Here is a 16,667-nt window from a genome sequence, read left to right on the forward strand (position 1 = left end):
CCCCCTAAAACTCCCCTCCCCCCCCTAAAACTCCCCTCCCCCCCTAAAACTCCCCTCCCCCCCCCTAAAACTCCCCTCCCCCCCTAAAACTCCCCTCCCCCCCTAAAACTCCCCTCCCCCCCCTAAAACTCCCCTCCCCCCCCTAAAACTCCCCTCCCCCCCTAAAACTCCCCTCCCCCCCCTAAAACTCCCATCCCCCCCCTAAAACTCCCCTCCCCCCCCCTAAAACTCCCCTCCCCCCCCTAAAACTCCCCTCCCCCCCTAAAACTCCCCTCCCCCCCTAAAACTCCCCTCCCCCCCCTAAAACGCCCCCCCCGCCCCACGCTCCTCCCCCACCCGCCCCACGCTCCTCCCCCACCCGCCCCACGCTCCTCCCCCACCCGCCCCACGCTCCTCCCCCACCCGCCCCACGCTCCTCCCCCACCCCCCCACACTCCTCCCCCCCCACGCTCCTCCCCCCCCACGCTCCCCCCCCCTACGCCCCTCCCCCCACCCCCCCTCCCCCCCCCCCCCCCCCCCACGCCCCTCCCCCCTCCAACCCCCAGCTCCCTCCACCCTCCGCGCCCTCCAACCCGCCGCTCCCCCTCAACTCCACCCTCCGCAGCCACTCCGCTCCACCACACCTACCCTCCGAGCTCCACCTCCCCCCTCACCGCCCCTCTCCGCGCTCCTCTCCTCACTCACCTAACCCCTCACTCACCTAACCGCTCCCCTCTCCCTCCCCTCTCCCACCCCTCTCCCACCCCCACCCCTCTCCCACCCCCACCCCTCTCCCACCCCCACCCCTCTCCCACCCCCACCCCTCTCCCGCCCCCACCTTTCTCCCTCCCACACCGCTCTCCCGCCCACACCCCTCTCCCTCCCCCTCAACCTCTCCCGCCCCCTCAACCTCTCCCGCCCCCTCAACCTCTCCCGCCCCCTCAACCTCTCCCGCCCCCTCAACCTCTCCCGCCCCCTCAACCTCTCCCGCCCCCTCAACCTCTCCCGCCCCCTCAACCTCTCCCGCCCCCCTCCCATCCTCCCCCTCTCACTCTCATCCCCCTCTCTCCTCCCTCCCCCGTCTCCCCTCCCCCCAGGACAAGGCCCCCCACAATGTTTTTGTATCTAACGTGTACTCTTCCCAGTGGAATTGCAACAGATGTTATTGTCACCTACTGGAAATGTACCACATTGTTTGCTTGTATTCTGAATTGTGTCTTACTCTCGAAGAAACTCACTTCCGTGATGACCACTCTCCAACATTTCATGGTAATCGGGCGTTCTGTCAGCATGGTGCTGGCCCCAGGATAGCATCTGGAGGGGTCTGCACTTTGGTTCATTAGTGACTGGATACCCCTTTGTACCAACCTGGAAGTGATTAGAGTGCAAATGACCCCAGGAGTCACCATTTGCAAAGTCTGCATCGCTCCAGGTAGTCCACTTCCTTATGTGGAACTGTCTACCTTAATACAGCAACTCCGGCACCCATGTCCGCTCCTCGGGGATTTCATGCACACCATCCCGTGTTGGGAAGTACCACTTTTATGGGTAGGGTCTTCTAATTGACCAACTTATTACAGACTTTGATTTGTGTCTCCTCAGTGACAGTTCCCATATTCACTTCAGTGCTGCTCATGACACCTTTACTGCTATCAATCTCGCGAACTCCTCCCCTGCTCTTGTGCCTTCCCTACATTGGTCACCCCATGATCTTTGTGGCGGTGACCACTTTCCGGTGATTTCTATCGTTCCCCTGCTGCTGCCAGGCAGAAAGGCCTCCACACTGGGCATTCTACAGGACCAATTGGCCCTAATATATGCCTGATGTTAACTTTGACAGCTCTGTCTAGAACTGCATTGTTATGGTCGTGTAGGGCACCTCTGCCACTATTCTTCATGCTACTGGCACTGCTATCCCTCTATCCACAGGTTCCCTTCGTTGTCAACCAGTACTGTGATGGACCAAGGACATAGCAGTCATAATCAAGGACCGCCGATGGGCACTGCAGTGAATTAAGTGACACACTTCACAGGACAACCTTACACTTTAAAGCATATCCATGCTAAGGCTTACCTTATTAAGCAGAGTAAAAAGGAATACTGGGAGCGCTACATCTTCGTGGGGGACGTATGCCTCTTCATCGCAGGTTTGTTCCAAACTCCATAATCTTCTGGACCGCCAGCGACAATCAACTGTCCGTGGTCTTATACTCCAGTGTGCTCTGTGTACTGAACCATCGGTCTTGCAGTACACCATGTGACACACTTTGACAGCATTGACGTCCTCTTCCTATCCTGCTACCTTTCTCCTGCAGAAATGCGGAGTTGAACAGACACTCCACTGTTTCAGGCCCCACCAAGCTGAACCCTATAGTGAAATCTTCACTGAATGGAAATTTTTGCAGGCTATTACCTCTTCAAATGACACAGCCCCATGCCCGGATTCCATCCGCAGCCAGATGACCCAACACTTGGATGTTACCCAGAGGCAACATCTGCATTTGACTCATGGGCACCTTCCCCTTGCAATGATGAGACAGTATAGTTATCTCCATCCTTCAGCCTGGGAGGAACCCAACATCTCTCGACAGTTACCGCTGATTAGCTCCCTCAGTGGCTCAGCATTCATTTGCTGAGTATGGGCTTGGTGATGGGGTTTCTGTGGTAAGTGCCGCCAGTCTCCTGTTACCATAAGCTCTGGGCATACTTCAACAACCACTGTATGGTGCAGCAGTGGAAAGTTCTGTGTCACGGGGAATGGGAATCTTGGCTCGACAGCCCAGATCGTGAGGATGGTAAAAATGTCTATCAAAAGAACCCTCAATCTCAAGGTGTGCTGCGTGCTGATGAGATGCATGGTTGTTTAGGTGGAACAGTCATTAAAGGGCAACCTCTGGGGAACCTGCTGCTCCTCAGTTGTATAAGGCTTATTCAGGCACACTGGGCTCTGTCTGAGTGAACCCTTATTTCCCTAGCTGCTTGTGAGACCGAGATGGAACCCTCGAAATCATCATCTCCTCCTCCCAGTGGGAAGGGTGTACCACCTGGGAGTATTCACATCCAATCCTCCAAACGGATGAGCAATGTCGAGCTTGGCCAGCTTTTAGATGGGTCACCGTCCAGGTCTGCCAAGTGCTGTTGGGAAGCGGGGTGCACTCATCCCTTGTAAGGCCAATTCAGGAGCTACTTGATTGAGAACTGTTGGCACTGGTCACGAAAGCTGACAATGGCCAGGAGAATGGTGTGCTGACGTGCTGACCACATGTCCATCCGCATCCAGCGATGCCTAAGAGCTGAGGATGACATGGCGGCCAGTCAGTACTGTTAGGCCTTCAAGGCCTGTTTGGACGTTGTTTGTTTTTGTTTGTTTGTCTACAAAATTGAAATATTTTAAATACAAGTCTGTCTAGTTATTATTTTAAAATAACTGATAACCATCATAGTGTTCTAATAAATACAAGGAGAGGTTCCCAGTGGTGGGGTCCACTTGATGAAATCATATGTGCGGTGATGTAGGTTAAGATCCCAGGGACTACATGCTGCAACCATTCACCCTAGTGAGCCCTCATTTGTGAGTAATTGACGAAAAAAATTTCAGAATTTTCTGTGATGTTTTATAGCTGTAAAAAAGTAATATTCATCAGATCAGTTACAAAGTGTAGTGGTTAAGGTTTTGGCCTTCCATGTAAAGGGGTGTCAGTTCAGAAACTCATCAGGTGGAATCTAAATTTTTATTTTTAAATCTTTGTTGAATTGACTTTGGTTATTATTTTTATTCAATCAATTTGATTAAATGTATTTTTTTAATTTCTATTGCTTTTCACATCATTTTAATCATCGTATTTGCTTGAAATTGCTCTCATTTTTGTTCCTAACATTTTTTTCCACTTGGAATCTTTGTTCATGGTTTTTTGTTTGTTTTTGTGTATTAACTTTGATTTAATTTCTACTGTTTCATCATCCTATAAATTTTGTCGAAGTTATTGTATTAAATGTATCCATTCCTCATTATACTTAAACTTCATTTTACTTAACCTTCGTTCATTTAAATCTTCATCTGCATTACTTTGTCCATAGTGCAATAAGGATTTGTTTTGAATGTGTGTTTGATGTTTACCATCCAAAAAATGTACACATATTAAGGAAAAATACATTTTTGACATCCCCCCCCGCCCCCAATACATCGGCAGTTTCAAATTTTTAAGTATTATGATAATTAAATATGAAAGAATTTAATTCACTTGATCAAAGATTCCAGGTGAATAAAGAATGATAAGAAGAAAAAAATAAGAGCAGTTGTGAAAGTTAATATTGTGATTAAAATAATGTGACAAGGGAATATAAATAAAAAGAACATTACGTTTAACCCAATTAATTGAATAAAAATAATTACCAAAGTCATTTTGGCAATAACCATTTTAAAATAAACATTTAGATATCACCTGGTGAGTTCTGAACCAACAATTTTCCGCACGGGAGGTCAAAACCTACTTTTTCCCAGCTATAGAACATCATGCCAGATTCCATTTTTTTCCCAATTACTCACAAACAAGGGCCCACCAGGCTGAATGGCTGCAGCATGTGATACCTGGTACCTCAACCTACATCACAACATAGATTATTTCAAAAAGTCAGTTCCCCTGCTGGGACCTCCCCTTGGTAATAATCTCGAGTTCAAAGAACGGTGATATATGCACAGAAGAGCAACTCATTTTGTCACCCTTTTAGGTAGGGCATGGAAGCACTGCACCAGTCGTGAAAAACTGTGGGAAGTATGATCAGATATACCCATAGAAAATGAGGAGTGAATTCTGAGATGATTATCAGTGACATTCCTTGAAACACTCAATTATCACATACTAAAAATTGTTACTTTGCAAGATATAATTGTGAAGTAATTGTTATTTGATGAGGACATTAAGACACTAGACAATATTTCCATTAGAAACCTTTTGAAAAGCCGACTCATCACTTATCAGAGTAAAAACAGGGACTAACCAATTATAGCAATAATTTTTTGTACTGCACATTAATCCAAACATCAGTACCTCTCAACATATCTAGGTGTCTGTTATTCTGCCACATATTCGTGTCATCCATGCATGATATTTCAACAACTTGACTCGATATCTTCATCAGGTGCTACCTGGAACAAGTCACATTGTTGAAATACAGTGCATGGTGATAGATGCAGGTAGTCAGGTAAAATTGACTGTTATCTGCAACATGTGAAACGTCTCCATCTACCACTTAAAAAGTATAATGTAACAATTTGTTCAAATATTGAACTGAATCACAGATACCAGTAAATCATTCTGCTGAGTTCCTAGGTGAGTCAGCCGACATATTGCTTCCTCTGTACGTATCTAGAAAGAATATCATGAAGATATAATTAGAGAGAGTCAAGCTTATATGGAGACTTGCCGTCAGTTGTTCTTCCTGTGCACTGTTCACTGCTGGAATTGGAAAGGGGGGAAGTGACAGTACATTACAAAGTAGCCCCCCCCCCCCCACCCCCACATGCTATAAGATGACTTGCAAAGTGTAGATGTAGATGTGAGGTGGTGGTGCACGTGTGATTGTGGTGACTTATTGCATTTGTTTTGAAACAGTGAGCTAAGTGAATTATATTTTGTTTACAGGTAGATGTTCACATCAGTCTAATAAATGCTGAAAACTGTAGTGCCAAATTGGTTGATTCTGTACCCAGTAAAATGAAGGATTGTGAGAGTGGAGAGCTGCAGCAGCCTTTGGATGTCTGTAGCATTGCACCACAGCATTTTGTCCCTTCAAAGACAGTAAAGGATGCACCCGAGGCTGAAATACCAAGTGCACAAAATGTGATACTAACAGTTCCAGCTAGTGGAAACATAATTAATTCTTCACTAAACAAAACACATACAGAAAAAAATAATCATGTTCAGAGTAATAACATTCAGGAGAGTGATGATGATAAAAAGAAAACTCCTGAAAATGGGAACATTACCGATTTTGATGATGCTGGTATCAATTCACTTCCAAAACATGATTTTGTTCATTATGCAGCACAAGATAGCAATGTCAGTACTGGGGAAATCAATGAGTATATAAACATTTTAGATGACAACACTTTGATTACCAGAAAAATTATTCCCAGCAAGTTGCACAGTGCAGATCAGAATGTTGATTCAGATATGATTTCTAATGACCGTGTAACTCACATTAAAACACATCCAGATGGAAGGAAAGAAATTTGGTACAACAATGGATGTGTGTGCAAAATATCAAGTGATGGAATGAGTGAAAAAATAATATACTATAATGGTGATGTGCTTGAGAGATGCCTGAAAAGTCAAACTGAAAAATACTATTTTTGTAAGAGTAAAATATGGTGCACAACATATGAAGACAAAACACAACTGGTGGAATTTTCAAAGTAAGTACAATATGTGCTGCTATTTCTTAAAATTATGGTGGGCTCTGAAAACAGTGTGTGTGTGTGTGTGTGTGTGTGTGTGTGTGTGTGTGTGTGTGTGTGTAAATCTTTCACTGTAATCGGTGTGTTGATGTTTAACAACCTCACTGTTTCAGTAATTAATGGTCTTGGTGATGAAAGGGGTTGAGTTGCTTAGAGAGACATTATTCTTATACACACTGCCTGACAAAAAGAGTGAAGCACCCAGAATGCATGGTCAGATACACACTATCAGCAATTATGGAAATGATTAGGGTTGCAATTATCTGTGACAGAGTAGTTACCAGAGTGCACAAGTGTTGTTTGTGTTTAGTGTTGTTACCAGGCCTGGTAGAATACATGAAGGGCGTGAACAGTGTCAAATGTTGAGTGATCACTCCAAAGAAAACGGAGATGCCGCGTACTTGGAGTTACAGCATACTCATGTGAGACAGCATTATCAGTACCTGACAGTTTGGTAGCGGCTTCATTGTGGGGCTCCATTTTGCTGGTGGATCGAATTGTGCAGTATCCACATTTGTGGGGCATTTGGATGTAAGAGTGGCCCACTGTTGGACCGCATGGGCAGGTACACTTGTAGTCAAGGTTCTGATTGACCACGTCTGATCATCACGAAGGGGGATTACCATGTTGTGCCCAAACCATATCATAACTGCTTCACATCTGTATCTGCCATCATAGAGTAATGGACTCTGTGTGTCATCCTGCACCATTGGTCTGGGAGTAGCAACAACCAGACTATGCAATTATTGTCCCATGGGTAAGCTACCATCAACACCACAACACAAATAACTGCATTTGAGTGGTGCTTCGACCGGGAAATGTGGACTCATGATGAATGGTGTCACACTTTGTTCAGTGACACATTGCAGGTCTGTTGTACCCCAAATGACCATCATTGTCAAGTATGGGGGCAACCTGGGGAGAGGTTCCACTCTTCCCAGTGTTACTAGAGGCACAGCAATCTCCTGGTGTCACTGGGTGTGACTTCAAGTCATGCCTGTTAGTGATTGATGGAACTCTGATGACGTAATGGTATGTTACAGACATCCTGCATCCTTTTGTGTTCAAATCTCATGCAGCAGTATCGTGGTGTCGTTTCTCAGCAGGACAATGCTCATTCACATATGGCTCATATGTCTATGAACTGTTGGTATGAAAGTTGAGGTAATCTTGTGACCAACATGATGTCCGGATTCCTCCCCAGTAGAATATGTGAGGCATCAACTTCGTCCAGGTACCTGTATCCCCTATATCAAAGACCAGTTACAAACAGTAGTGGGCCAATTTACTTCAGAAGAGGATACAACAGTTTCCCAACCAAATCTGTGAATAGGGTGCAACACCATTCTGGTAAGTGGGTTCTCAGTGTCAAGTTCTTGATAAATTTGACTCAATTTGGCAACTGCTGAAATATCCTCACATACCCTCTCAACACGTGAAGTTGCATTTTATTTCCCCTTCCCCTTCTTTGTGCTTCCTTTTTCTGTTAGTCAAAATTTACATGAAGAAATATTATGACACTTTATAACTTTCCAAAGGCATTTTAGTCAACATTTTTCTCAACAGCCAAACCCATTAACTGTAAAATAGCCTCTCACAACATTGACAATACAATTTTATAGGCCATGAAACGGTGCACATAATAACATTCTGTGATTTTTGCTATGCGATGGTTTCCTTCCTGCCATGTTGAATTAAGTTGTTGTTCTCTTCACTGAGACATAAATAAAACTATGTTTCCTATTTATTTTTAATATTGGAGCAGAAAGATGACATCTAACACACACACACACACACACACACACACACACACACACAGAGATACAGAAGAAATGTTGTCTTGTGTGGAGTTCGTAAGAAGAGAAGAGAAGGGAGGTTGAGGGAAGGGTGTCTGATGACTGAAAGGGAAAGCAGCAATGGGGTGGGATAGGAATGTGTCATCAGTGAGCTCTCTCTTGCTCACACACTGGGAGTAGCATGTGGCATTAGAAATGGAGGGTTGCTTTTGCAATGGGAGTTACAACAGAGGAAGAGAGAGATCCACCCACACATACTCACCTTCTAAATAGTTCCAAAAATATGTAACATAAGGGAGGACGTAGGAGAAAATGGATGTGTTTATGTAATCCAACACAGTTTTTGGTATTTGAAAGATAATAGAACCAAATGTTGCACATGAGGTAATTATGTTATGGACTACATTTTGGATTTTTTCAAATTTTTCTCTCAAAAAATTTGATCATGTCATTGTTGCAAATTTTCGCAACCCATGCTATCACACAAGGAACATTTTCACAAAAATTACGTTACTTACAACATTAATATTGTCGTAGGTAATTCTTAGTAACCAGATAAGCAAACGTGTGGAACAGTTTTTTAATACCAGTTTTAGAACTCTTACAATTTATTTAAAAAAATTATGCATCTGAAACAAAGCAATTTCAGTTTCATAGAAAGGTAAATAATTTTGACAGAAATACACTTAGAAAAAATTTGTACCACAGGGAGTTGTGTTATACTATGAACAAATTCTGCAGAGAATATCACTTTCATGTCTCTTATGGTTCAGGGGAAAATGTTCCTTACACACTGAAAAATGAAAGTTCCAGGAAATGCATATAAATGGTAGAGCACTTGCCCGCGAAAGGCAAAGGTCCCGAGTTCGAGTCTCGGTCGGGCACACAGTTTTAATCTGCCAGGAAGTTTCATATCAGCGCACACTTCGCTGCAGAGTGAAAATCTCATTCTGGAAACATCCCCCAGGCTGTGGCTAAGCCATGTCTCCGCAATATCCTTTCTTTCAGGAGTGCTAGTTCTGCAAGGTTCGCAGGAGAGCTTCTGTAAAGTTTGGAAGGTAGGAGACGAGGTACTGGCAGAAGTAAAGCTGTGAGTACCGGGCGTGAGTCGTGCTTCGGTAGCTCAGTTGGTAGAGCACTTGCCCGCGAAAGGCAAAGGTCCCGAGTTCGAGACTCAGTCGGGCACACAGTTTTAATCTGCCAGGAAGTTTCATATCAGCGTACACTCCGCTGCAGAGTGAAAATCTCATTCTGGAAACATCCCCCAGGCTGTGGCTAAGCCATGTCTCCGCAATATCCTTTCTTTCAGGAGTGCTAGTTCTGCAAGGTTCACAGGAGAGCTTCTGTAAAGTTTGGAAGGTAGGAGACGAGGTACTGGCAGAAGTAATGCTGTGAGTACCAGGCGTGAGTCGTGCTTCGGTAGCTCAGTTGGTAGAGCACTTGCCTGCGAAAGGCAAAGGTCCCGAGTTCGAGTCTCGGTCGGGCACACAGTTTTAATCTGCCAGGAAGTTTCAATGCATATAAAAGATTTTATAAGGATTTACACCATAAACTAGTGCCTTAATGTTGACCATAACCATCCATTTGGTCTTCTTGCTCTTTGTGTACCTTTTTGCTTTTTATTTGATGTTCGTGGCATGCCCTTTTGACTGTATCCTTTACAGACAGTTCAGAACGAGCAACATGTGCAGTATCTATCTTCTTCAATCACTTCTCGGTGAAGCAACCTGCAACAAATCGTAGTCCAGTAAGGGTCCTTATTCTTCCAATGTTATCATCATTAAACACCGGACACGCATCATATGTGGCAATCTTAACAACAGTAAATGCTCTAAATGTTGTTTTCGGGCATCTCTTCCAAATGAGGCTGTTGAAGCTCTCATTCGCGTTTTGGGTTCCACCATGAGTACATTTCCTTAACAAATCTGGATGAGCAAGAAACTGGAGTGTTGGCTTTATGGTGTTTAAGACTGCTTCAAGAAGGCTGTGTTTATGTGAACAGGTTTTGTTTTCTGCTTTTACTTGCTTATATATGCGCCAGGATACATCACACAATTCATGTACTGGCTTCTCATCAGTTGACAACTTGTGAAAAAAATGTTGCCCACACTGCCTTCTGCATTGCCTTCAAATCTCCAGTGTTTTGCCTTATTGCTTTGCCATAATATATTTGCAAATTGTGGATCTCTTTGTCAGTGAGGCATTGTGGCCCACCCAGTGGCTTCCCATCTTTGAGTTTTGCACCTTTTTGTTCTCGTTTCAGTTTCAGAAGTCACTCACCCATCCTCTTCTGAATGTACCCCACACACTCTAGCTTTTCAATGTTGCATCTATTCCCATATGGCGTGCTTTCTACAACAGATCTGAAAGCACTAGAATCTCCATCACCAAGATTTTTCACATATCTAACTCCATGCCTCATTTCGCTCCAATTAAATACTAATTTCATTCCTGCTGGCGTCGTGCCACAACTAGAACAATCATAATGCTTGCTGCAAATTATTGTGTGTTCTTCCTTGTTGTCTAATGTCTTCCTCTGTGCACTAATAGAGCAATATTTGGACATCACCTGCAAATCCAAAACTTTTCCTGTGTCAACACTTAGAACTGACGAAACACCATGTAGGAAGCTATGGCCCCTTTTCATCCATGTGGTATCACATGAAACACACAGGTCTGTAGAATGCAAAGGGTCATTTACTTCTGTCTGGATGTCTTTGTTAAATAAAACTGGCTCTTTCACTGCTGCTGACAAACTGCTATTGCATTGTGTTTCCAGGGCGTTCCGAAGATGATTGTTTAGTGTTGAGTACAAGGCAGACAGAGATGGCATAGTTATTATTGCACAAAACAAATTGCTACCTTCGCTTCCAACACCAACACACATCATCCCATAGCAGAATCTTAAGTTGGCTTCATACACCCAATTCTTAGCAGTTGATGTTTTGAATTGAATGTCAGTTTGACAGCTATCACAGAACAAGTGTGTATTATACACAATACAATCTCTGTCATTGCTGTCATATAATGTTAAAGATTTATTGCCTCAGTTACCTCATGCACACCAATTTAGAAATAGAACACATAATTTCTAATCAATTATCCTAAAACCACTATTCAATTCATCTTTAGTAGACTGAAATTCTACACCAGTTCCAAGTTTCTTCTGTGAACTGCTAGTTGCCTTAGCTACACAATTATCTTTGCTGAATTATGTTGACTCACTTGTAGAAACTGTTTATTCGCATGCAAATGCCAAGCTTTAGCCACTTTTTTAAACACTTTACCATTATATCTTGTAATTTTAAATGGTAAATCATACAAAAAAAGCTTGAACACAGTTGTAATTCTCACACTATCAGCAGAACTGAAATGTTTATATTTCTGCACTACAGACAATAACAGCTGCGAAAGATAGATAGCAGAAGGCAATGATAACATGACGGAAACACATCCACAGCGTTCTATACTCTTCCGATGCTTTTATGACAGCAATAAGTAATAAAACATCACAAACAAGAAGAGTGTCATCTAAAAAAGCAGGCGTGGCACTGCGCAATGATTGAAACAAGACAGTTTAATCGTTTGTAGTTCGAATTTATCTGTGAAAATTGGAGACAGTATTTCTAACATGCTACAGAACTATCTGGTGGCAATTTTTTAAAATCATTTTTGACCAGTTTTGCCTATGTCCCCCATTAATCACCCTGGATACTCTGTAGTAGCTGGTTAATGTGTGCCTATTGAAAGAATCTTATCTCACGTTGACAAATGCCTCAGCCCACAGCCAAGCTTCCCCTATCAAGACCACAAACCACATCCTTCACTGCCTCCCAGCCATCCCCAACCCATCATCACTTAAATCCCTATTCATCACTGTTGTTGCCACATCTCTACATACCATGCCCATGGTCTTGCTGCTGTTGAACTTTACCTCTCCCAACATCCTACTGATTGCAAACTGACCGCCTCATTCCTTATGGACCTGACCAACTGTGAAGACAAGGCACCCTTGTCACCCTTGTATGCAAACCTGTTTAGGGGGCCATTTAGAGGGGGTGGGGACCTTCCTACCCCCTTGAGGTCCTGAACCCCTTCTCTGATTCAAGGTCATCAGTGAGACTGTAGTGATTTGGACGCAGGGTCAAGATTCTCATTTCTTTACAACCTCAACACCTTCACTCACGTTTGCTTCATCTGCCCTTTCTTAGTCCAATATGCTACCTACCTAGATGTTGACATCCATCTCTCCAGATACTCCAAGAAAGCTTCTGTTGATTATCAAACCCACAAACCAGCATGAGTGCGTATATTTTGATAGCTGCCATCCCTTTCATACTAAAATCTCTCTCCCATACAGTCTAGCCACCTATGTATGATGCATTTGCAGTGGTGAGAAATCCCTTGGTTAGTAAGCTGAAAGCCTTACTAACACTTTCACAGACAGGCACTGGGCTCTGAACCTAGTCTGCAAACTGATCTCCTGTGCTGAATGTGTACAGGTCCCAGAAAGCAGATGCTCGGGAACACTCACTTAATTACCCATTATCATTCTGGGCTGAAACAGCTTATCACATTCTTTGCCAGGTCTTCATCTAGCTATTGTCATCCTTGGAAACCCACACTCCTTACCAAACCTCCCAGAGTGGTATTCTATCCCGCCCCTGTGCCAAGCAATCTATGAAATATTGAAATATCCTTCTCACCACACCTATGACACCTGCAGAAACGTATCCTATGCACCCACCCGGCTCATCCTATTCCAGTCACAGGTTATGAGGTATGTTAGCGAAATATTGTGCAAATATTACACTGACATCTGGCAGAACACCCAACAACCCAAAATGTCATTGAAAATGTGCACTACATGATTATAATTCATCATCAAACAAATGTGTATGCAGCAGCACAGGCCATAGAGGTATTAGGGAATGGTAGTTGCTCTTTTACATGATAAGTTGGCAGTGAAATAATTTTCAGCCCAATGCGTACCAAATTGCTGAAGATGCACAAACAGGTGCTGCTTTCAACTCCAATGCGTTATTTTGAGCAGTTTAAGTGAGACTGAGGGAATTTTTGCCTTAAGTTGCTACTGTGAGTGAAACATGAATTTAACATTATGCTCCAGAAGCAAAACAACCACCAAGTCAATTCATTGCTTGCCATAAAGCTGCTCCAAAGAGGGTTCTATTGGGTGGACAATTTATGCCAATCCCCCCCAGGGGGTCCACAACTCTTTTGTGGATACGTGCGTAGCGAGCACGGGACCCCGAGCTAATGTGGCCCTCCTTCCTTTCCGGGCTGCATACGTTCCTTTTCCGCATCCTTCCCTCTCCCCCATCTTCGTCCCTCCTCCCCTCACCTCTGGCTCTTTTCTTCCCTTTCTCCCCCTCTGGGAGTATGGTTTGTGCCTATGTCCGGAGACGGACGCTTGTAAATGTACCGCATTCTTTGCCTTCTCTGCTTGTATGTCTTCATCCTTCCTTTGTCCTTCTCTTTTCCTTACCTCTTCTCTTTACCCTTTTCTCTGCTGCGGCGTTTGAGACCTCTCCTCTTTCCTTTCCCTTTCTTTGTTTTTCCCTTTCTCTTTCTTCCTCCCTGTGCATGTCTGAAGGCCGACCCACGCATTTTTGTGCGTAGCCGGTGACGGGGTAACGCGTAATTCCCCGCCCCGGTTAGACAGGTAGGACACGTACGTACCCCCTGGTAACGGCCAGGCCCAGGGAGGGGTGATTACCCGAGCTGATACCTTCCGAAAGTGCCAATTGGTCCCTCCGTCCGTTTGTTGGGAGGTGTGACCTGAGGTGTGAACAATCACCTAAGGCGGGAGTGCCCTCAGAGAGGGCCCCCACAAGGGAGGACCGCACCATCGGAGATGCCGGTAATCATGGGGGATTCTTCCGCAATGGTTTCCCCACCTTCCACTATGTCTGCTCACAAGCGTAAGTTCACCGAGTCTCAGCCACAGACAGTTCTTCCATCGTTGCCACAGTTCCTTGTTGTTTCTCGGTCTGACGAAGGTCACGACTTCTCCACGGTCAACCCTTTCATTATTCAGAAAGGTGTCGATGCAGTTGCAGGTCCTGTAAAGTCTTGTTCCGGATTACGGAATGGCACCCTGTTGTTAGAAACAGTCAGTGCCCTCCAGGCACAAAAATTGCTGCGTACTTCTCTGCGCCACACCTTCCCTATCCGGGTTGAAGCGCACCACACTTTAAATTCCTCGCGTGGAGTCGTTTATACACGCTCCCTCGATGGATTGTCTGACGAAGAAATTCAGCACTACCTGTCTGACCAGGGCGTAATGGCTGTTCATAGAGTTACGAAAAGGGTTGACACGAACATCATTCCAACCCGCACTGTCTTCTTGACATTTGACAAAGTTCAACTCCCATCGAAAATCAAAGCAGGCTATGAGATAATTTCCGTTCGCCCTTACGTCCCAAACCCTACGCGTTGCTACTGCTATCGGTGCCAGCGGTTCAATCACACCAGCCAGTCCTGTTCCAATCCGGCCAAATGTGTTACGTGTGGCAAGGATGCCCATGAGGGTGCTTGTCCACCTCCATCCCCTCGCTGCATCAACTGTATGGGTGACCACGCTGCTTCCTCTCGAGTATGCCCTGTTTTTAAGGATGAAAAGCTCATCCAGGAAATTAGAGTGAAGGAAAAGGTGTCGACGTTTGCTGCTCGAAAATTATTCGCCATTCGACAGCCCACCGTGCCTCAGACAGGAAAATACAGCACTGTCCTTGCTTCTCCTCGGCCAACAAAGGAGGCGGCCACACAGTCTTGCGACCTCACCTTTAGTGCCACGGTCGTCAGATCGGCCAGCGCAAAGATCGCCCGTTCAACCTCACCACTTTCGCCTGCCCACTCTCTGGCTCATCCTTCGTCGGGTTCTGCTAAATCTCGAGCCCAAAAGTCAGACACCAAGACTTCGAGAAAAGAGCATACTCGTGAAGAGTTTTTACGTACCGCAACTTCCCAACCATTGGTTCCTCCTTCATCTAAACATCATACTTCCAAGAAGGCAACAAAGAAACCCAGTTCCTCTCCTTCTCCGCCAAGTCGTGTCCCATCTACAGCACTACCTGGCGGAAATCGCCCTCGGCCGTCTTCTGTGTCGCCGAGGCGCACTGCTGGCGGCCGATCAACCGGCCGATCGCTGATGGCAGGAGCTGCTCCTGACCAACCTATGGATCAGGATCTTCTGCCTTTGGCTGAATGCCATTCCATGCTGTCGGTCGCAAGCTCTGAGCAGTCGTTGAGTTGACTGCAACCTTGGTCACATTCCTCCATTTTCTGTTCACCCTATGTCCATTATCCACTGGAATATCCGCGGTTTTCGAGCCAATCGGGATGAATTGTCGATCCTCTTACGATCCTACTCGCCGGTCATCTTCTGTCTTCAGGAAACAAAGCTGCGTCCCCATGACCGCTTTGTTCTCCCTCATTTTCAGTCCGTCCGATATGATCTCCCCTCTGTTGAAGGCACTCCAGCACATGGAGGACTCATGATTCTTCTCCAGGAAACTCTCCATTATCACCCGATCCATTTAAACACTTCCTTCCAAGCTGTCGCCGTCCGTCTTTCCCTTTCCGGATACACGTTCTCTCTTTGTACTGTATACATTCCATCGTCCACACCAATGGCACGAGCTGATCTCCTTCATCTTCTTGGTCAGCTTCCACACCCATATTTCCTGGTTGGGGACTTCAATGCCCACCACCCGCTTTGGGGATCTCCACATCCTTGTCCACGTGGCTCACTATTGCTAGACGTCTTCCACCAAGCGGATCTAGTTTGCCTCAACACTGGGGTCCCTACATTTTTGTCTGCCTCCACGACAAATTTATCTCATTTGGACCTTGCGGTCGGTACTCTTCCGCTAGCTCGGTGCTTCGAATGGTTCGCCCTTGATGATACACACTCGAGTGACCACTTTCCATGTGTCCTTACACTGCAGCCTCAACTGCCATACATGCGCCTGCGACGCTGGAAGTTTGCCCAAGCTGATTGGACACTTTTTTCGTCTCTAGCGACATTCGATGACCATCACTTTCCCAGCGTCGATGATGAGGTCACACATATTACCGACGTTATTCTTACAGCTGAGGAACATTCAATACCACGCACCTCCGAATTGCCCCGGCGCCCCCCAGTTCCTTGGTGGAACGAGGCATGCCGTGATGCAATACGTGAGCGGCGACGTGCTCTCTGCGTTTTCCGCCACCATCCTACTTTGGCCAACTGTATCCGCTATAAGCAGTTCCGAGCGCGATGCCGTTGTGTCATCCGCGATAGCAAGAAGGAAATTCTTTATTAGCTCATTTAACACCTTCACTCCCTCCTCAGAAGTCTGGAGTCGGCTTCGACGGTTCTCAGGCGCGCCTAGTTTCTCCCCGGTCTCTGGGCTCACTGTCGCGCATGA

General features: G+C 45.4%; 1 protein-coding gene across 7 annotated transcripts in view; it reads left to right on the forward strand.

The window, feature by feature from the left end:
* Positions 1 to 16,667, forward strand: part of LOC124556688 (centromere protein J) — a 288,468-nt gene that overhangs the window by 253,430 nt on the left and 18,371 nt on the right. For all 7 annotated transcript variants that reach the window (XM_047130658.1, XM_047130657.1, XM_047130659.1 and 4 more), the window contains one exon: positions 5,622 to 6,394. In XM_047130658.1, coding sequence (XP_046986614.1) covers positions 5,622 to 6,394 — 773 coding nt within the window. The remainder of the gene's footprint in view (positions 1 to 5,621; positions 6,395 to 16,667) is intronic.

This window comes from Schistocerca americana, chromosome X, assembly GCF_021461395.2.
Source record: "Schistocerca americana isolate TAMUIC-IGC-003095 chromosome X, iqSchAmer2.1, whole genome shotgun sequence".
Classification (NCBI taxonomy): domain Eukaryota; kingdom Metazoa; phylum Arthropoda; class Insecta; order Orthoptera; family Acrididae; genus Schistocerca; species Schistocerca americana.